The sequence below is a fragment of the Galeopterus variegatus genome, unplaced genomic scaffold (genome assembly GCF_000696425.1).
Source record: "Galeopterus variegatus unplaced genomic scaffold, G_variegatus-3.0.2 Scaffold142, whole genome shotgun sequence".
Lineage (NCBI taxonomy): Eukaryota > Metazoa > Chordata > Mammalia > Dermoptera > Cynocephalidae > Galeopterus > Galeopterus variegatus.
Genome location: NW_007726253.1, coordinates 382,785 through 404,526, shown reverse-complemented (window position 1 = coordinate 404,526; position 21,742 = coordinate 382,785). Strand labels below are relative to the sequence as shown.

The 21,742-nt window shown below is 48.1% G+C and overlaps 1 protein-coding gene across 1 annotated transcript; it reads left to right on the top strand.

Moving 5' to 3' along the window:
* Positions 1–2,747: 2,747 nt before the first annotated feature.
* MUL1 (mitochondrial E3 ubiquitin protein ligase 1) lies at positions 2,748–9,528 on the top strand. The gene is made up of 4 exons (XM_008590616.1): positions 2,748–2,954; positions 6,311–6,398; positions 6,819–6,939; positions 7,546–9,528. Exons 1-4 carry the CDS (start codon positions 2,835–2,837, stop codon positions 8,273–8,275), a joined length of 1,059 nt encoding a protein of 352 aa, XP_008588838.1. The 5' UTR covers positions 2,748–2,834; the 3' UTR covers positions 8,276–9,528.
* Positions 9,529–21,742: the final 12,214 nt, after the last annotated feature.

Sequence of the window (21,742 nt, the reverse complement as noted above, 5' to 3'; positions counted from 1 at the left end):
AGGACCCCTAACCTATTTGCCGTGAAGACACTCCACCCATTTTCAATTTTATGGCTCCCTTTTTGTTCTTTCCCCTCTGTGATCCAAGAATACAGGAATTTTGATTATTAAAAAAAGGACAAAAACATGTTAGATCATGCCCTTGCTGATCCTCAAAAAGCTTTACTGGATCCCAGACCCAAAATAATGAAATTTAAAGTTTTGGTTTGGCATTTAAGGACCTACAGGAATTGGCCTCAGTCTTCCTTTTCAGTGACTTGCTCCTTGCTCTCTGTCACACGTCCTGGGCTGCAGCTGTACTGGCCAATGCTTGGTAGCTTTGCACTCTGCTCATCCTTTCCCTCTGCATGAAAAGTCTTCCTAATCTCATCCTGGGCTGCTGCTCCACCCTCTATTCTGTTTACAGAACTCAAATTCCTTCTCTAGTGAGAATAAACAGCACCCCCCAGTACACGCTGCTGGTAGCACTTTGCTTGCCTTGATTCCATTGGGCCTGGGACAATAGGTAACTCTGCCCATGCGCATCTCCCCACAAGACCCTAAACAGCCAGAGGGAAGAGCCCGGCTGTATCGGGTTGTATTTCTTAGTGCCAGAGCCTTGGATACAAGAGGTCCTCCGCAATCGTTGGTTGTGGAGTGACTGGCATGTTCTTCTTTGTCTTTTTTAATTTAAATTTAATTAATTTAAAATATGCTATACATTCACACTCAAAAGGTACAAAAGAGTGAAAAGTTACCCTCTCTGTTCTCTAATCATCCAGTTTCTTTCTATGGAAAAAAACCAATAATATTATCAGCTTTTTGTGAATCCTACCAGAGTCATGCAAACATAGATATTTTTATCCCCCCTCTTAAAAATAAATGGGATTATAGTCAAACAGTTATGCAGTTTGCTTTTTCACTTTATTATGCTGATATACACATATTTTTTTTTTTTTGTCTTTTTCCGTGTCCGGCAACGGATCGCAACCCTCAGTGTTGCCCCCGTACCGGACCGGGACCGACAATGGGATCACAACCCTCGGTGTTGCCCCCGCGCCTCGCTCAGCCAGTGAGCGGGAACCGGTCTGTATGTGGGATCCGAACCCTCGGCGGGAGCGCCGCCGCGCTTCCCAAGCGGCGCACTAGCGCAGTGCGCCACCGGGCCGGCCCCATGATATACACATATTTTTTAAAAAGTACTTAACCAATTGACTATTGATAACATTTAGGTTGTTTTCATTTTTTTGTTATTAAAAACAATGCTGCAATGAATAATCCTGTATATTTGTCATGTTCACGTGTGTGAGTATTTAAGTAGGAAGAATTTCTAGAAGTGGAATTGCTAGGTCAATGAGTGTGGGCACTTTTAATCTTGATCAATATCGTCTGATTGTTCTCCATAAATAATGGCCAATTTTATACCCACAAGCAATATATAGGAATCTCTTTCCCCCCACACCTTTGCCAACACAATGTTTTATCAAACTTTTGACAAGTTCCATTAAAAAAATTAAAGTTAGGCTTCACTTTAAGTTTATGTGTGTGTATTTAACAAATTCATGATCATACATTGGTTAAAAATCATCAAAGATATCCCAGGGTGTTGACAATATAGGGATTCTAACTTCAGGTTCTTAGAAAATAATTCTTATTTCACCCCAAGCATATTTAAGGAATGCATTAGAAAAATGTCAGAGATAACCAGCTGCTTTAATAAAGATATTTTACTTTTTTGGAGCAATCTACAGTTTTTAGACACATTTTATATACATTGATTTTGGCCAATAGGTACCTTCCTGTATTTTCAACAATTCAAAGCATAACCTGTAGGAGATAACTCAGGGAACACATGCTTTGCAGGTTGGTGTTTTGGATAAGATTTTGGGTATCTCTGATTAGTTTGGGAAGGAGATGCCCTGTGGAATCAGAAAACAGTCTCAGAGTAAGGACCACTTGGGTTTGAAGCCCATCCCCATCTCTTAGCAATACGACCCTGAACAAGTTACTTAACCTGAGCCTCAGTTTCCTCATATGTAATCTGCACTATAGTAGCGTTGTATTATATGGGATGATGCCTGCAAAACTTTTTTGTCACAGCACCTGACACATAATAGGCATTTGGTAAATGCAGCTGTAGTTATTATTTAGTAAACATGTTGTTCTCTGTTATGATGGTAGATTAAGGAGCTACTTTGGTGATATAATCTGCCCTCATGGAGTAGAGCTAAGGGCTCTGGAGTTGGGTAAATTCCTCTTCGCACTCATTAACAGTGTGACTTTGAGCACATCCCCTCAGCTCTCTAACCTCAGTTTTCTCATCTAAGTGGACAGAATAAAATCCAAGTTTCAAGGTTTGCTTTGAAGCTTAAGTGTGTAATACTCATAAGTGCTTAATACACAATTCTCTTCTTTCCTGCCAACCTAACTGCGGAGACATCAAAAAACCATCCAACAACCCAGTAACCCCAGGAAACCACAGGGACTGACACCAGGGCGACGCGGGCGAGTCAGTTATGGCCGGTGCGCAGCATGTCGAAGACGAAACAGTCGTAGAGCGGTAGGCGACACCTCAGCTCGCCCAAACCTCTCCCTGACACCCACTTCCGGACAGTAGGTCCCTAGTAAGGCCTCAACGGCGCGGCGGTTACCCGGGCAACCCCTTCTTCCGGTCCACGCTACCCTGCATCTACTTCCGGTTCTGGCGTCGCGCGTCATCGCCTGGCGACGGGCTGCGGGTTTCCGGGAAGGGCCGTCCTGGTGGGGGGTGCGGTCCCGGGTGGAGAGAGGTGGAGGGTGGGGGTCACGGAACCTGGCCTGAACGTCACCGTCTGCACCCGGGGCTCGGCGCCACCATGGAGAGCGGAGGGCGGCCCTCGCTGGGCCAGTTCATCCTTCTGGGCACCAGCTCTGTGGTCACCGCCGTCCTGTACTCCGTGTACCGGCAGAAGGCCCAGGTCTCCCAAGAGCTCAAGGTCAGTGCTGGAACTGACCTCAGTCGGGTCATCTCTGCACCGGGTCATGGTGAAGCCACGACTCGCCTTGGTCGCCCCACAGTCAGAAGCCACCCACAAGAGGAAACAGGCTCTGAGACGGTGTCACCCCGCCCGTAAACAGAGGAGCTAGGATCGGAATTCGGATCTCGTCGTAACAGGGGCTCTGCTCCTTTTCTCCTAAGCTCTCATTGCTCAGAATGAATCTTGACTTCATTACTTTGCTCGAAACATATTTATTGACTTCAGTAAAAAAAGAAAAAGAAAAATATTTATTGAGCACCTGCTGCGCGCCAGGCAGTGGGTAGAAAAGGTAGAAGTCCCTGCCCTCGTGGAGATTACATTCTAGTACAACTAGACGGATAATAAACACGAAAATCAAGGGGTATGACAGGTGGTAAGAAGTGCTTTAGAGTAAGGCAGGGAAGAGAGGAAATGGTATAATGGGGGAAGGGAGGGGAGTTGCTATTTTAAATAGGTGACATTCGAGCAGAGCCCAGGAGGGGATGAGGGAGACCATGGAGATATCTAAGGAAGAGGAGTTCAGACCAAGGGAGCAGCAAGTGCAGAGACCCATTTACTTAACCACTGAGCTCCTTGCTTCTACAAACTCTTCCTTTTCATATTACAGTTAATTTTAAAATAACGCTTTTTTGAACAGCACTTTACAGTTTACACATTTCTGTCTTGATTTTATGTTTCCTTCACAGTAATTATTTGAGGTAGATAAAATGACAGTTACCCCTAGATTGCAAATCAGAAATTGAGATTCAGAGGAAAGACTTTAGAGGTAGTCAACTTGGAACTTAAACTTAGATCTTTTGATTCCAGTTGCAGGATTTTTTTCTGATTGACCACATTGCTTTATCTTGAATGTTTGGTCTAGAGAGATGGACCTCTTTAGGTCAGAGACAGCCTCTTACTTATCTTTCCTCTTTTCCTTCTAGGTTCTAACTCAGTGCTTGACAAGTGGTAGACAATAAATGCTTGTGGTTCATTTTGGCTGACATTTCACAATACAACAGCAAAGGGCTTAATTTGACATTTGTGTGAAAGATGGATTTCTAAACCTGACTAACTTCATTATCATCAGATTGTTTTCAGTAAGGGCTTAGAAACAAGTGTGGGAAATCCCTGCTGTGAAAGGAGTTTTGGAATCTTGAATAAACCAAGTTATGAGGCAATTGGATTTACTTTGCCAATGGCAACCTAGAAAGATTCCAACTGCCGTGTTCTACTTAATGAAATAGTCAACTTTTAAAGTGATTGGCTCTGAGTGTAACTGATACTTCACTCTCTCACTTCAAGTTGGCTGGACGTGGGATTCTTTGAAGCAGTGAACTCTCTGGGTCTGGTCTTTGGACCGGCTTTGCCAGTTAGTTCCTACATTAGGATGAAATAGCCCCTTCCTGGAAAAAGAGTTGGGACTCATAATATTTTAGACTCTATTTTCTTGATCAAATTGTAGAACTTCCAGAGTAAGGTTTGTGTCTTATCCTTTGTATCTCTCGTAGTGAGGGGAATGCATATGTACGGTATGCCTCCTATGTGCCAGCCCCTGGCCTGGGTTGTTTCACACCTTACAGTTCATTTAATCCACATAAAAATCCAGTGAGATTGTGCCTTTACAGTTTTGGAAACTGAGACTCAGATAAGTTAAGTCGCCCAAAGTCACAATGGATGCATTGAAGCTTGATTCAACCCCAGGTCTTTCTGACCATATTCTCCACCCTCTCCTCTTTTTTTTTTTTTGTCTTTTTCCGTGTCCGGCAACGGATCGCAACCCTCAGTGTCGCCCCCGTACCGGACCGGGACCGGCAACGGGATCGCAGCCCTCGGTGTTGCTCCCGTGCCTCGCTCAGCCAGTGAGCGGGAACCGGTCTGCATGTGGGATCCGAACCCTCGGCGGGAGCGCCGCCACTACCCTCTCCTCTTTTAAAAATCCTCCCCTTTTTAAATTGGCCATCCTGTGATGGATACTTTATTAGCTGTGTGACTTTGGGAAAATCACTTCATTTCTCTGAGCCTCAGTTTCCTTATCAGTAATTGGGGATAATAATGTCTGCTGTATAGGGATGGTGTGAGCGTTAAATGGGTTTATTCATTTAAAGTGCTTAGCATATTGCCTTGTACATAGTATTAAGGGCTTATTTATTCACTAGTTTATTTGTCAAATATATATTGAGTTCTTGCTGTATGTCAGGCACTGTTCTCGGCACGAAGCGGACAGCAGTGAGCAAGACAAACAGTGTCCTAGCCCTCCTAGAATTTTAGTAGTCCAGTGGAGGGGGACAGATAAAAAATGAATAAATCGTAAGTGTTAGTTGTTATTGCTGTTATTTTTATTATCTTCACAGTGTAGGTGGCTTAGAAGTTATTGACCTTGCTTCTATCATTTACTGTGTAAGAGTAGCCAAAACTCAGAATGACCTTAATATGTGTCCAGTACCTCTTTACCTCTTTAGAGGGTACTTAATCTGGCATCCTTAAGATTTGTTGATGTGAATACCCTGAAGGCAGGAATGGTCCTTTATTCATCCCTGAATCTCTAGCACCCAGCACGGTGCCTGGCACATAGATGCTCAGGAAATGATTGTTGATTTTATTACTTTTATCTCGTTTTTGAAGCGATAGTAACAGGCTTGGTTGATTTCCCAAGCACAGCAGGTTGGAAACTCTGAATGGAAAGGGGTGGGAGAACTAGGGACCGTTAGAGGGAGGCAGCAGCAGCAGTAACATGCTCAATCGATTATGAGAGGGAAGAAAGACAAATTAAAAAGTGGAAGAACAGTGTTTGGCATCAGTTAACAGAGACCTGTCTAAGAAAGCAAAGGCACCCCTTTATTATAACATAAAATGCAGAGAATAAATTCATAAAGGTGTGGCGATAATAGCACCTACCATTTCTTGAGCCCCTACTGTGTACTAAGCAATAGTTTAGGTGCTTTGGATCTGAACCCTTTGGAACATAGCTCTGTGCTGTCAAGAAGAGATTAAGTGATGTCCAGTATGTGGTATGCTGATTGGCTAGTACCTTTTATGTTTTCATTAAAAAGTGTTAAAAGAAGTGTATGCTTTGGTTAACTGGAGAAAGAATGTATGCGGCACCGCCATTCTGCAGCGATGGAAGAGGACAGAGGCACTGTTCCATGCCTTGTTTATGTGGTAAAATTTCTGGGACACAGCTTTGAAATCTGATTGTCCGTAGTCTCCTTCCTGCCCAATTTCCTCATTTGGTCAACATGAAAAAAGCAAACAGTCTTTTTCTTTTTTGCCTTTAAGTTTGATTGAACATGTCAGTATTCAATGGTTAATTTAATATGCTTTTTTGCTTTTAGGGAGCTAAAAAAATCCATTTGGGTGAAGATTTAAAGAGTATTCTTTCAGAAGCTCCGGGAAAATGTGTGCCTTATGCTGTTATTGAAGGTATGTTTGTTTATTGGTAGGTAGAAAACAACCTCCTTCTTCCAAAAGATTGATAAAGATCATCTTGGCTAACATGAAGTGCTTTTTATGGTGTTGAGTCCTTGGTCCAGAAAATACTTTGGGGTCGGAAAGACCTGGGTTATGGCTGTGTGATCTTGGGGAAGATTACCAAAACTTTTCTGAATCCCTGTAGCGTCATCTCTAAAATAATACCTACCTTATGGGGTTGTTGTATGACTTAAATGATGTGATTCATGTAAAGTGCTTATAGCAGACTGCTCCTAAAATGTAACTTACAATGACAGAAAATGGCATCATCTTTATTAATGAATGAAACTCACACTAAAAACTCATTTTTAGTTACCTTAAAGGAGAAGGCAGAACAATTCTTCATAAATAAAATAATTTGTTTCCACTTAGGAGCTGTACGATCTGTTAAAGAAACGCTCAACAGCCAGTTTGTGGAAAACTGCAAGGGGGTAATTCAGCGGCTGACACTTCAGGAGCACAAGATGGTGTGGAATCGAACTACCCACCTTTGGTACATATCCTTTCTGCACTGGCCAAAAACCTTACAGTTGATCTATTCAAATGCTGGGGTCCTGGTTCTGTTCTCCTGAGACAGGTCAAAGACCAGTCTCTCACTGCTGATAATATCTTGTGTGTGGTCTGTGAACCTCCTACATCCAAATCACCTAGGCATCTTGTTAAAATGCAGATTCCTGGGCTCCCAGACCTATTCAACCAGAATTTCTAGGATAGGGAACCTGGAATCTGTTGACTGTTATGCACACTAAAGTTTGGAAACAATGATTTATGGATTAGTGATTTCAGTATTTGTTAAAATCATTTTGTGCCATCACATGGAGCATCATTTTTCCAACTGATCCTTGTGGGTTTCTGTTTTAGATTTTTATTTTACAGTGGCAAAGGCTATCAATGATGGTATCCCCTGTTCTTGTCCACTGATAACTCAAGGACCTAAAAAATGGAGCCTTCTGAGATACTTGGATAATAGTGATTTCTGTTGTATTTGTCCAGTTTCTTCAGACTTTATTCTGTACTCCTGGCATTTAGATGATCTCCATCCCTGCCTGGGTGTCGGGTGTTTGCTACTTTTGTTTTATCTTTAGTTCTGTTCTTTTAGGAATGACTGTTCAAAGATCATTCACCAGAGGACCAACACAGTGCCCTTTGATCTGGTGCCCCACGAGGATGGTGCAGATGTGGCCGTGCGTGTGCTGAAGCCACTGGACTCAGTGGATCTGGGCCTAGAGACTGTGTATGAGAAGTTCCACCCCTCAATCCAGTCCTTCACTGATGTCATTGGCCACTATATCAGTGGTGAGCGGCCCAAAGGCATCCAGGAGACCGAGGAGATGCTGAAGGTTGGGGCCACCCTCACAGGTGTTGGTGAACTGGTCCTGGACAACAACTCCGTCCGCCTGCAGCCCCCCAAACAAGGCATGCAGTACTACCTGAGCAGCCAGGACTTTGACAGCCTACTGCAGAGGCAGGAATCAAGCGTCAGACTCTGGAAGGTCCTGGCGCTGGTATTTGGCTTTGCCACGTGTGCCACCCTCTTCTTTATCCTCCGGAAGCAGTATCTGGAGCGGCAGGAGCGACTGCGCCTCAAGCAGATGGAGGAGGAGTTCCGAAAACATGAGGCCCAGCTGCTGAGTCGAGCCAAGCCTGAGGACAGGGAGAGTCTGAAGAGCGCCTGTGTCGTGTGTCTGAGCAGCTTCAGGTCCTGTGTCTTTCTGGAGTGTGGGCATGTCTGTTCCTGCAGCGAGTGCTACCGTGCCTTGCCAGAGCCCAAGAAGTGCCCCATCTGCAGACAGGTGATCACACGGGTGATTCCCCTGTTCAATAGCTAATGGTTTTGAAGCTGCACAGTTAGACATGGGAGCAACCCCCCCTTTACAGAGATTTTTGTCTTGAAGCCTTTGGAAGAGCAGTGGTGGGGGTAGCTCTTACCTCCAGGTATGATTGAGGGAGGGAGAGGGCGGATACTGTCCAAACCCACACTTCCAACAACAGGGTGTTGCCTTTCCAACCCAAGTGGGGATCCTTTCCAGCAGAGAACATTAGAATCAGTGCCCCACCCTGCGTGGGTGCAGTGGCATGGCATTTTTCCCCAGGAACCAGATAGGTGTGTTTGCGACTGAAAACACCTCATTGCTTAAACACCAAAGCCAGTGATCTTCAGCTCCTCTGTTTTTCTGTCTTCTGATCCTTTCTGGTGAACTGTGGATTGCTGCGAACTTTGGGGAGAACTCAGCCAGAGGGGAGGGGCCGGGCGCTGAGTACAACAAATGCATCACAGAGCTGCCTCTGAGCAGACTGCCAGAGCTTTTCTTCCTTTTGCTTACATCCCGAGAAAAGGTCTTCAACATTGTCAGGCTGGACAGGTCACTTGTGTCCCTTTCCCTCACCTCTTGCCTCCTATACATGTGCATATGTGTGTAGAGGACAAAAGAAAGTGAAATCAGCACATCTTCTGCCCAAACAGATGGGATACTGGGCAGAAGAATGAAGAGAGGTCACTTGAGGGGTAGTCAGTCAGTCATCCCTCCTGGTGTCTCCACTGACCTAGGGAGGGCCACCAGAGAGCATGCCTCTGGCCCTGAATTGGAATTCTTGCAGCTTGGGAGGGCCGAGAGGTGGCTGTGGTTTTCCCTGCTGGAGCATAAGCCAGAAAGACTTCACCACCTCATGGAGGCAGCAAAGATGCTGCTGTCCTCGCTTCCTGGCTTTCACAGCTTTTATTGGGGAAAAGTAGCTGCCAGCATCCTAAGCACCGAGCCCTTCAAGTCTCCTCCGCTGCCCCAGCCCATGGCAACGTTAACATCCCATGGGTGTAATCACATGGCCCCTCCCACATTACTGGTCACCCTTCACCTGCCCTTTTTGAGCCTGTGAGTACAAGAGATGTGGGGGAATGTCTTTGACCACCTTTAAGTAGTCAGAAGTCCTACACACAGATCTTGTTTATTTCCCTTCCCTGTCTTTGAATATTCGTCCCCTGATCCTCCTTTGTGTGGGGGAGGGGGGGTGCTCTCAGGGGGCTGACACTAATACTATGCAGTGTCCAGTGTGTACAGCACAAATTAAACACATTTCAACCATGTGTGAGCCTGTTGCTTTGTTAGCAAGAGTTAAATAGCTAAGCTGAGGTGTCCCTGGGATGAAATTGAATCCCCACCATGATGGAATGAAAACTGGGGACTTGAGCCTCTGCGTCCTCTTCCTCAGCTGTGAGGTGATTTTGGGCTCCCCCAGATGATGTGCAGCTTGGTGACACTGAGGCCAGGATGCTCGCCACCATGGGAGGAGTCTGGTGAGCCTGAGAGGCCATCCTGGACAGCCAGCTCAAGGGTCACTCTTGGTCTTGCCAAGACAGGACCATCTTTGAAGAAGTCTGTCCTGACGTCCTGACCAACAGTGCAGTGAGATTTCACCTGCTGGGAGAATCCGATGGGGTAGGGTGTTTGGGGTCGGTGAAGAGAAAACTAACATTTAATGAGTACTGCTGTGTACCAGGTGCTATTTCAAACTTCAGTGTCAAAGTGAGTTCGTCTTCACAGAAACCCTGCAGGCTGAGTCCCAGGATCTCTCTTGTACAGATGAGGAAATGAGCACCGAGAGGGGAAGTTCACTGGGTGGAGGGCACAGAGCTAGTGAGTGGTGGGTCTGAACTTAAACCCCAAGCTGTTGCTGAAGCTCTGGATCTTCCTGCTCGCCAGCGGTCGGCTGGTGAGTTCCCGCAGTGCTGGTAGGGATACTGATGTCAAGATCGTGATCTTGACCTGATGTCAGTATATTGATAACAAGATACTGGTTCCCAGGGTGGTAGAGGAGGACTGGTGGCCATGCTGGAGGGACAGGTGATGACTGCAGTGAGAACGCCGGCCAGTGTGGAGTCCGTCCAGTGAGGCGTGCAGACCCTGGTTTTACATAAGTTGCCTGGGCGGGCAGGATGAGGGTGACCTGGGAATGAATGACCTTTCTGAGTCCCTTGAAAGCATCTGCCCCTTTGTCCTTGTCCTTTCAGCTTTTAATGGAGGATGAATGAACTGCCCAAGGGAGATTTCTGTGGTTATCTATAGAATTCAGCCCTTGGCATAGGTTTTGTGAGTAAATCTGATCAAAGAGGTTAAAAAGAAGGGCAGGCACCCTGCTTTACGCCAGCCCGCCTCAAATCTTGGACAGGCTTTAATTTTTCCATCTTGAGTGTTCCTCCAAACTCAGTTCCCGAGTTCCTGCTGTGGGAGGCTCTGGAGTTGAGGTCCCTGCTTGGTCCCAGCACCTCTGGGACTGAGACTGTCCCCTGCTCTACTTCAGCCATCACCTGTGGCAGTTCCCATGTTCCGTCTTAGGAACCTCATCTCCAGGAGGGTTGAATGGGGCCTAAAGGGACATATGGGACTGAGGCTGGGATAGGGATGTTGGCAGGGAGGGGAAATAAGAGGTTAATTCTGAACTCACTGTGGGATTGTTCAATTATGATTCTTCTCTAAGCCAACCCTGTGCTCAGTCACTTTAATCCTAGACAGTATTAGGCAGGAATCATCATGCTACTGGTGTTTTGAATGCTCACACCAAGGACTTTATATGCATTCATGCTGCAGTCCTGCCCAGTGGATACTGTTACCCCCACTTAAATGAAAACAGAGAGGCTCAGTGGGGTTACATGATCACTCTTTGTGGTTCTTGTTTCTAATACTTAAAGCAAACCAGCAAGGGAAGCTCTTCTACCCTTTTGCAGGTTAAGTGACTTCATCAAGGCTATCAAGTCTGACTATAAAGCCAGGAACATTTGCTTTGATCACATTAATCCTAAAAAGGAAGTTGTCCATGAGACACTGAGCATGATCGTAAACACACAGCATTTTACAAGCCAATCAGCACTTGAGAACCTCCCGTGACACCCCACGTGGACCCTGGTGGAGTGAGTAGAGGCTGGAAGGCAGTCTTCCGAATCATAATTTATTCAGAATTGTAATAGTTTATGCAGCAACATGTGGAAAAACTAAAAAGCAAACAACAACAATATGACAAGCTAGGCCAATCTCTGACACCTTTTACGACCCTGATCCTAGGTGGTGAAAACTCCAGTGGGTGATGGATCTGACGCTTATGATCCCACAGGGCCTCTGGAATGCTCCAAGGAAAAGCCTGTCAAGTTTGGTATCATTGATGGACATTTATTCACCAACACACATTTGCTGAATGTGCGCTGAATTTGTGCCTGGAGATAGAAAAGGATCCCAGTTGTTTGAAAAGCAGCAGACCCTGTTTGACAGGTATGGCAGCTTAGTTGTTGGAATGTTTGTGGTTCACAGAATATCATAGCCAAAAGGGGCCTTTGAGATTGGCCTGGTTAGACCAGATTTTTCTGACCATTAGAAATAAACTAACCAAGGACAGTATATCATTGCTGAAGGGGAGCCAAGCAGAGAAAACATACCCCACAGTCTAGAATGATCTATTTAAACCACCAGCCTGACCACATCTCTCCTCTGCTTACAGTCCATCTCTAGGCTCTCTGCCATCTGCAGGATCAAGTCCTGGCTTTTCCATGGAATAAGGAGCCCTGCATGACCCAGCCCCAGTCCCCTCTCCAAGCTTGTCCTCATGCCTCTTGGTCTCATGCTTGTGACTCCAGTAACACTGAACTGTTGAGTTTCCTTAAACTTGCCATGCTGTTTCCTGCCTCTGCTCATGCTGATTCCTGCCTCTGGAGTCTGGGTCCTTCTTTCTTCACCTTGCTAATGTCTGCTTACCCTTTAAAATTCAGCTTTAGGGCCGGCCCGTGGCTCACTCGGGAGAGTGTGGTGCTAATAACACCAAGGCCACGGGTTCGGATCCCTATATAGGGATGGCTGGTTGGCTCACTTGGGAGAGCGTGGTGCTGACACCCTCTGCTCATGCTGATTCCTTGGGCTGGAGTCTGGGTCCTTCTTTCTTCACCTTGCTAATGTCTGCTTACCCTTTAAAATTCAGCTTTAGGGCCGGCCCGTGGCTCACTCGGGAGAGTGTGGTGCTAATAACACCAAGGCCACGGGTTCGGATCCCTATATAGGGATGGCTGGTTGGCTCACGAGGGAGAGCGTGGTGCTGACACCACCAAGTAAAGGGTTAAGATCCCCTTACCGGTCATCTTTAAAAAAAAAAAAAAAATTCAGCTTTAGCTGTCTCCTCCAGAAAATCTTCCCACCTAGGCGGGGTTAGGTGTCCCTCTTCTAGGATTCCATAATACATTCTCATATCTCTATTTCATATTGTCCATGTCTTGGGCAGGAACTGCATAATTTCTTTCTTTTTTTTTTTTCACTCTTCAACTGTTTATTCCATAATCAGTTACTTTACGAGATTGAAAACCTAATTGTATATAGATTGAAAGCAAAAAAATACATATAATTTAATACAGTATATCCAGTTATCCACCTAGACAGGTACACAGAGACAACAGAATATAGAGTAAGATGAAGGCAATCTACTGTGCAGAATTATGACAATTAGAAGTCATAAGGTCATCCTTCATGTTAACAAATCCAAGTGCTTCATGAGACCACCTCCAGGCTTCTTCCAGAGTCTCATTTCCCAGGATGAACCTCGTGTGGATTACAAGATTCTGGATTTCCAGTTTGCTGGCTCTGTGTTTGTTTGTGGATAAACTACTTTCTCCTTTCTTGTTAAGGTGAGCTCACACCAGCAGTCCAGTGTGTCGCTGGAGGAGTCCTGTCACCCTGAGCACATGAGGAACTGGGTAATTTCCTTCTGTAGCACAGTTTTTAGGTTGTCAGTACACAGTAATTAGAGTTAACATCAGGGCTTCTCTTTGCTAGGTACCCTGATAAGTGCTGTACATAATGATCTCATCTAAATCTCAGTTGTAGGGTATGTATTTGTTTCATCCTTTAAATGAAAGGTAACCGAGGCCTGGAGAGGTTAAGTGTCTTGCCCAAGGACATGAAAGGATAGGATTCAAACCAGGTGATCTGACTCCAGAACCCAAGCTCTCAACCACTGAATGTACATGGAATGAATAAGTAAACCAGTGAGTGAAATAGTAGATGTGGGAGAAACAATCCTGGAAGGCTGCCTGGAGGAGTTAGTTTTTGAGCCATAGATGAGAGCCATAACTTGGTTGTAAGGAGTAAGGGGTTGGGGAGTCTCTTTTAGGACCTGGGAGCCAAGATGGATAATTGTGTAGGAGGGACATCATGTTCGGAGACCTACCCAAAGCTTTGAGGACTCCACATAGAAAAGTTAGGGCAATGTCGGCAGATGGCAATAAGTAGTCTGGCCTGGGAGTCCAAAGTCTTGCTTTCTGTCTGGTCCTGGCTCCACTGCTGTGTGATCCTGATCAAGTGCTTTAACCTCACTTGGCTTCAGTTTTGTCTATGAAGGGAGCAAGTTGGATTCGAAGCTCTCCCTCCAGCTCTGACATTTTGCATGTCTGCAAGATGGAGAGTGGGTAAGGGACCAGGTAGGGCAGTTCTGAGGTTCCTCTTCTGGGGCTGCTGGTCTGAGAGGTGAAATGTGGCTCCTCTTCAGGCTAGCCGTGCGCCACAACCTCGGGACTATGTTCTCAGAAAGCTGGAGAGCTCAGCACATTTTCTCTCTAATTAGATGGCGTTAACTTATCAATTTTGAATGAAATAAGTTTCTATGTATGATGTCCCGAATTGCTCCCTGAAGTGCTCATTAGTCACTTCCCTTGCAGCTGCCTTATTGTTTTCCAGATGCCAGCTGAGGGACTTGGCATTTCCCTTCCCTGGTACTGGAGCATGTGAGGCTGAGCTAGTGACACTGGCATTGGTCACAGGGGCTGAGCAGGCCTGGGTGAGACGCTGCCTCTCTTGCCTTTTATCCTCAGTCCCTGCCAGAGCCATCACCACATGTTAGAGTCCTTAAATCCAGATTCCTTTGCTGTTGGGCCGTGACACAGCTGAACTCAACAAACATTTATTAAGCACTTAGTGGGCCAGGCCCCTCGCGTCTGTAGCCTGAATGCTCCCTAGGCCTGGGGGGTACAAATGAGGTCATACTAATATTAATGTCCTAATTACCATAACTGCAGGCCCCTCCCCCTCAGAGTCTTCCCAGGTGTTTAAGGTGCCTCATGCATCCCCTAGCTATAGGGCGGTGCTTCATGCATGCTTGCAATGTATTGTTCATAGGCTTCATGCCTTCCTTACCTTTCCCCCACCCCGGCCCCGGGACTCATGATGGGATCCCGCCTAATGCTGCAGTCTCTCCAATGACCTCCAGGTGGCGTCGTGCCCCTATAGTTGAGGCAGGCTGGCACATTTACAGGAGAAACAGTTTGTGCTTGCAAAGGCCTGTGCAATTTTCTCTTCCTCCAGGGGTGGGGAGCAGTTCTTTGGAAGTCTGAGAGCAGAGTCTGGGGAGGACACCGACCTGCTGATCCCAGGACTAGGTGGGAACAGCCTGGGAAGAGGAGAAGCAGGAATTCTCTCTTCAGTTTCCTCCTTTTCTGTCCAACTCACCAGGGAGCTGGCTGCAGATGTGAAAGCTTTCAGGAACCCAGAAAATTCCAGGGGGAAAGCATCCCACATTTCTCCCTCTGTAATTTCCCAGGCATTCACATCTTTAAATATATGAACCATGATTTCTTTAAACAAAAACGAGATATGCATAATGCATCACATATTCTTAAAATATGTAAATGACTTCACACTGGGAAAGGATGCTTGAAAAAATTTGTACAGCATAGATTTTGATTTTTCTCCCCAGAAGACTGTCCTCAGTGGAGAAATTCTGCTTCTCGTAGCCTGGCCTGCTTTCCTTGCTCTCCTCTCCCTCTGTCCTGTCTTTAGCCTCTTTCCTGGGCTTCAAGCTTCTCCCTTCCCAGTCTCTGCTTCCTCTTGCCTTCTGTCCCCTGCTCTATTGGCAGTTTTGTCTTTTGTCACTCCTGTTTGTCTCTTGCCTCTGAACATGTGGGAGAGTTTCTTCCTCTGTGTGTGGATCTGCCTTTCTCTCTGAGGTTTTTTTGTCTCTCCGATTCTGTTTCCGTTTCTGTGAATGTCTTACCTGTGCCCAGCACCTACCTCTCAGATCAGACTGCCCCCTGCACCCATCCCCTGCCCAGCCCAGGGTCTGGCAGGATGGGGGGAGGGGAGGGCCTCTGTGACTATGCAATGGCCACTCTGCAATCTCCTACCCTCCCCATTACATAGGAAGTTCATGTCCCAGGAAGAAGAGACCTCTGTCCACCCCTGCAGGCCCCGGGGACATTGGGTGGTGGGTCTCACTGCACGGAGCTGTCCCCTGCTGTTACCTGAATGACACTATTTACACTTCATCTGAGTTTTGCAGTCTCCCTTTGAGGCTGATCTTGTCACCTCATTCTATAGCTGAGAGGAATTCTGGCTCAGAGAGTGAAGTGACTGCCTCCAGGCCACACAGGTAAGAAGCAGTGGAGCTGGGGTTGAATCCAAGTCTCCCAATTTACCCTCATTCCACTTGCTCCTCACTGGGTCCAGCGAGCAGAGTTCCACACTGGTTGTTGGGAGACCTGGTCTCAGTGCTGGTGGCTCTGTCTCCAGTTGGGCAGCTCATCTTCCTCCTCTGGGACTCACTTTCCCCACTACGCAGTGGGAAAGTGTCCCATCTCTGCCCTGCCAACCTTTCAGGGCTATTACGGACATTGAATGTATCACATCCAAGGGATGGGAAAGTGCTGGAATAAAGTGCGTGGAACTCAGGGTCTGGAGCCAGGCACAGCCAGCCTTCTTGGAGGGGCCTGGGGCTCAGAAGCTGGTGACCACATCCCTCTGATCAGGGTTGAGCCCTCACAGGTCTGACTCCAGATTTGGTTGGTTCCTCCGCTTCTGGGCTTCAGGTATAAAAGGCTCTTTTGTTGTCCCAGGACACTGGTGGGGAATCCCTAATGCCATTTAGAGATCCAGCCCTGTGTTCCTCATTGGAGAGGACTTTGGGCTTCAGAGATCCCCTGGAGATTGTATACACATGTTCTATGTCTAGGGAAGAGAATTATCTTTTTCATCAGATTTCCAAAGGGGTCCCAGCCCGTGAGAGGTTTGGACTCACACTTTCTGTGGCTAGGCTGACGGGCAGAGACTGGAAGAGGTGAGTTCCTGCTTTTCTGACTCCCGGGTGTCCTCAGGGAGGCAATGTCACCCGATGGTGGAGAGCTTGGCCACTGGGGTGGCCCTGCTGCCTCTCACTGGCTGTGCAGCTTTGGGCTCATTGCTCAACTTTTCTGGCCTTGGACTCCTCATCAAGACAGAGGTGACAACAGATGTGTGTACAGCGGTAAGCGTGACCCTGGGGCACGGGCAGCTCTCAGTAATGATCAGGCGGGTGTTAAGTTTGGGACTGGAGGGCAGTGGCTGCCCTTTCTGAACTGGGGTGGGGTCCACTCCTCCTTGGTCTCTTTCAGTGACCCCAGTTTGGCTCAGTTCATTGCTCTGGTGAAGCCAAGAGCTCTTTAGTCAGGAGGACTTCAGGCCACTCCGGAGCCCCAGACAGGAGAAACCAGACAGGCCATGTGAAGTTTTCAGAGCCTGGGCTTTGGAGTCAGACCATGTTTCCAAACCTCCCAAGCCTCAGTTTCACCATTTGTCCCATGGGGCTAAAACCGTACCTGTTCTTCTCTGCTTCCCAGGGTCTTGAGGACACTCCCATGGTTGTCAAAGCTTGATTTCACCAGATCTGTCTGCTGTTTCCTCCTCCCTGCCTGGGCTTGAGGGGCAGCGAGAGTTTCCCAGGGTCCCCGGAGTCCTGGCCCCTTCCACCAGCCTGGCTGGGGGTTGTAAACAGAGTTTCTCCTTCAGAGTTCCCAGGGCCCCCTCCCTCAGTCCTCACATACTGTTGACATGGAATGATCAGGGTGGGGAGAGCACAGGCAGGTGGCAGAGTCGGTGCACCTGGGTGGGCAGAGGCCTTACCCTCCTTCATGTCCTGGTGAGATTTGGCTCCTAACTCCTCCCAACTGTCCTCCTGTTTCTTACATTTTCCTGAAGAGTCCGTGGGATTCTTATTTTGTGGATTGTTGGTGCAATGAAAACTTAAAAAAATAATCCTATGATCTTTTTCTTTTCTCTTATTTTAAAGAAACACACCAAACTTCATTGTTGGAAGAAAAGACCTTTTATTTCATCGCTAATTGCGCATTGCTGGAACTGCCTTCCCTCCACGTGATTCTGAGCGTGAAGTGTGATGCAGTGGCAGGGGTGTGGGACTGGGAGTCTAGAGGCTTGTGTTCCACCAAACTGACTGGGCCTCAGTTTCCCCACCTGTAAGGTGAGGGGGTTGGGCTAAATGAACTCTGGGAGTGGTTTTCCAACTGGGCCTTGCAGAGCTTTGGACATTCTTTGGAGACCCTTCGGAGATGCACTGGGGAGTGGGACCCAAAGGTGGGGTTCTAACCCCTATGTTTCCCATAGCTCATCCTTTATTTTTCATTTGTTGAGTTTCCCTGTAAGATTTTACTTGAAGAAAGGGTCTTAGTGGTTAAACAAACAGAAGTTAACACTCCTGGAGTTGTACTGGGGGAAAGGACTGTGTCTGCCACCAAAGTCCTCAGCACGTGTTTGCTGAATGAATGAATAAATTCTCTTGACATTCCTCAGTTCTGGATCTAAGCACCTGTGGTCAGGTAATATGCTTTCCTCTCACTGTGTGTGTTTGTGCCTGCATGTGTGTGTGTATGTGTGTGTGTTGTCAGGAGACGGAGGGAGGGAGGGGGCAGAGACACTCCTTTCAAGGAAGATGGGGAACTGGCTGCACCCCAGTTCCAGTCACTGAGTTGAGAGGGGTGGTGACTTGGGTTTTTATCCAGCCTTGGCTCAGCATGGTGATTCCCTGCTGGATGGCCACTTAGCCTCTCTGGAGGTGACCAGCTGGCTACCAGCATGGCACTGCATCCGGCCTTCCCCACTCACCGGCCAGGGTCTGAGCCAGCCCTGGCAAAGCTCAGCATTCCCAGCACCCCAATCCACAGGAGCCTGGGGCTGGGATATCCAACAGCCACATTCTTCTCTAAGTCTTGGCCTCACTGTCAGATGCTGCTGCCCGTGCCTCACTTTCCCTGTCTGTATATGAGGGAGGGGATGAGAACAGAGATCTAATGTGCGCTGAGCCTCTGTTCTATGCTGAGCCCTGCTGGGGCTGACCTTCCCTTTTTCTGTCCTACCAGCTCTAGTGTAAGGCTCAGTGCACAGAAGGGCCTTTCAAATACGTACATATTTTTGATCCTAGAATGTGCTGAAAGGGCCTTTGGAGATGGTCCAGTCCTATGGTTCTTAATTCTAGAGTCCTTGGGTTTGATGAAGGAGTTTCAGGTGGTTTGAGGGGGAAGCTGAGAGGTAAGGCTCTGGGACCCCCATCTTCACTTCAAGCAGGTGTTACCTACTTCAGATTTGGGAGAACTGGTTTTGCAATTAAAAGAAAAGATGTGATCTTCAAGTTTCCCATTTTATAATGTAAAGTCAGAGGCCTAGAGGGGATAAGCAATTTATTCAAAGTACAAAGTAACTGAATCACTAGTAATAACAACTACATTACTGAGGGCTTCCTATGTGCAAGGCATGGTACATATATGATTGCCTACCCCAGATTAAACTGCCGAGTAGTCGTGATTATTATCCCCATGTGACATATGGGGAGACTGAGGCAGAGAGGTGAAAGAATCACTGAGTTAGGAAGTGACAGAGAAGGGATTTGAACTTGACTGTCCCAGTGAGTTCTTCACCCTGGGCTACTGCACAGACCATGTACCTGCTGCCAGGCCTCCTTGCTGGGCGGCGGGCAGGGCAGCCTTCACTCCTGGTCCGTCCCTTCACCTGGATCTGGCACCTTCAACACAGCCCTGGGCTTTCGGCTCAGAGCCCTCAGTTTTGGGGGTGGGGGAGATGGGCAGGAATGGAGTCCCAGGGGATGTATTGACTCCAGGATGAAGGGATGACCACCGAAGGGTGAGGTCTTTGTAATGAAGACAGTTGGGAGGGTAGAGGTGAGGGATGTCGCACTGATTTACACTTTCCCTTGCAGAACTTCTGTGTGACCTTGGAGACATCACCTGACCTTCCAGTACCTTATCTGTAAAATGGGCCTGACAGTCCCAGTCCTGCCCTCTTCTGAAAGTTGATTATTAAGGAAATAATAGACACGAGATGCTTTTCACACTGTCAAGTGCCACGTGCCTGGGAGGGGTGAGTGGTTCATTAAGGGGATTGGTACCCAGTTGGGAAGGTGGGATGCTGCCACCTTTAACCGTATTTGGAACAAGACAAAGTAAACATAAAAACAGATGGGGTTTCTAACCAGCTTCTCATTCTCACCTGCTGTGTGCGTGCAGGGATTTGTCAGCCCTCTCTGTGTCTTTCCGCTTACCTTCTGTAGAGTGAGACTGTGGGAAATGCTCAGTGTGTCAATTGCTTTGTACCTCCCAGGAGCCAGGTGAATGTGAGATGAGCAGGGTGGTCCCGGCCCGCACACTTTCACCACTGCAGGGAGTCCCCTAAAGGAACCTGGAATCATAGCTGGGAGAGTGGCTTCTCTTGGTTCCATCACTAGCCTGTGACCTTGGGCAAGTCACTTACCCTCTTTCTGCTACATCAGGTAAACAGGGATGCAATGTCTCCTCTTTCTACCTCAAAAGGTATTTATTTTGAGAAGCAAGGTCAATGAAGAATGTGAAAATGCTTTGGGGGGAAAAACAGAAAGCATGATGCAAATGAAAGAGCTTCGTGTAACTTTATCACCCTGCTTGCTATGCTTTTGTTTTCTCTCTCAGCATTTGGCCTCAAAGCTAACCTCACAGCAGACACTCAGTGAAGCCTTAATGAATGGAGTCAGGTGACTTGTGGAGGGAAGCAAAGGCTGGAGACCTGCTGCTTCTGCCATTGACGTGAACCATGGAATTTGGGGCTAGCCCCTGACACTGCCCTTGGGCTTCAGCTTCCCCATATGTAAACAAGGGGTTGGACTAGGTAATCTCTAAGGATCCTCCCAGTTCTGATGGCACCGAAATGTGACTGAACAAAATGTTACTGTTCTTTTTTGCCCATTAAGTCATTTCTCTAATGTTTACTGCACATCCTCTTTCAGCCAGGCATCTGCGGCCTGATTTTGTTTTGTTCTCATAGCTGGCCTGCAAGGTACACAGGCAGCTAGCTACTCGTTCTATAGCTGAGACTATAGAAGCTCAGAGGGGAGAGGTGACTTACCCAAAGTCACACAGCTATCAAATGGCATGGTTGCGATTCAAACCCAGGCCTGAATCCAAAGATCGTGTGTATTCCACTTACCATATTGCTTCAGTCTGCGGCATCTCAACCTCCTCTCTCTCCAAGACTTCTGGCCTCTGAAGGCCAGGCAACCCTTTTACACAGTCTGGGGAGGGGCTGGGTCGGCTCCTCTCAGGCTGCCCCTCTACCAGATGTTATACCACTAAAGACCCTCCCTCGTATCGCTCCAGCCCTCCCTCACCCGGAATTCTAGATCCCAGGGGAGAGAGAAACTATGGGCGCTTTCACTGTTAATGGGACCGCTTGCAGGGCAACAGGTTGAGACAGGTGAAACCTCTCCTGGGCCACCTGGATGCGTCTCCCAGCCCTGCCTCCAAAAGACTGCATGACCTTGGGATGACTGCTCCTCTCTGGTCAGGCGAGCTCTGCTGAGCAAAGACTGTCTCCAGGGGGAGAGCAGGTGCTGTTGGCTCGGAGCGAGGATAACGACCGCTCCTCACGCACCGTGCCTCCCTCGGAGTTACCATCTGCCTGGCAGATGAGCCTCCCAGGCCTCTGGGGCCGCCCCAGTCTCCCTCCCGGGGTCGGGAAGCCCGCTCCTCGTCTCCAGTCGCAGTGTCCCTAGGGCTCATGGCTGTTGCTGGGAGGGAGGTCCCCGAGGGCAGAGGGCGCTGGGAGCCGGGCATCCCTGGCAAGCCCAGCCGAATGAGGCGCTTCCCTGTCCTGCGGGAGGCGGGGCTGCCCCTTCCCTTCCCGGTTCCTCCCCCTCCCCGAGGCCCCGCGGGAGCCCGAGTCCTGCGCTACCGGGCGGAGAGCGAGGCCTTCCAGGTCGGACGCAGCAGGCGCGCGGGAGAGTGTCAGGCCCCAGCAGCTGTGCCCTGAGGGTCTGAAGCGGGGCGCAAGTGGGCTGGGGAAAGGGGGCTCCCCGATTTGCAGCTGGGTTGCCCTTTGACCTTTTGCCTCAGCATCTGGCCTGCAGGGAGGTCAGCATCCCTCTGCCCTTCTCCGCTTGTGCGTCGTCGGTCCGCTCCTGGGACCCCCATTGCCCCCGGCTCCTCTCCGAGGCACAGCCGGCGGCCGGTCGGGCGCGGAGCCGGC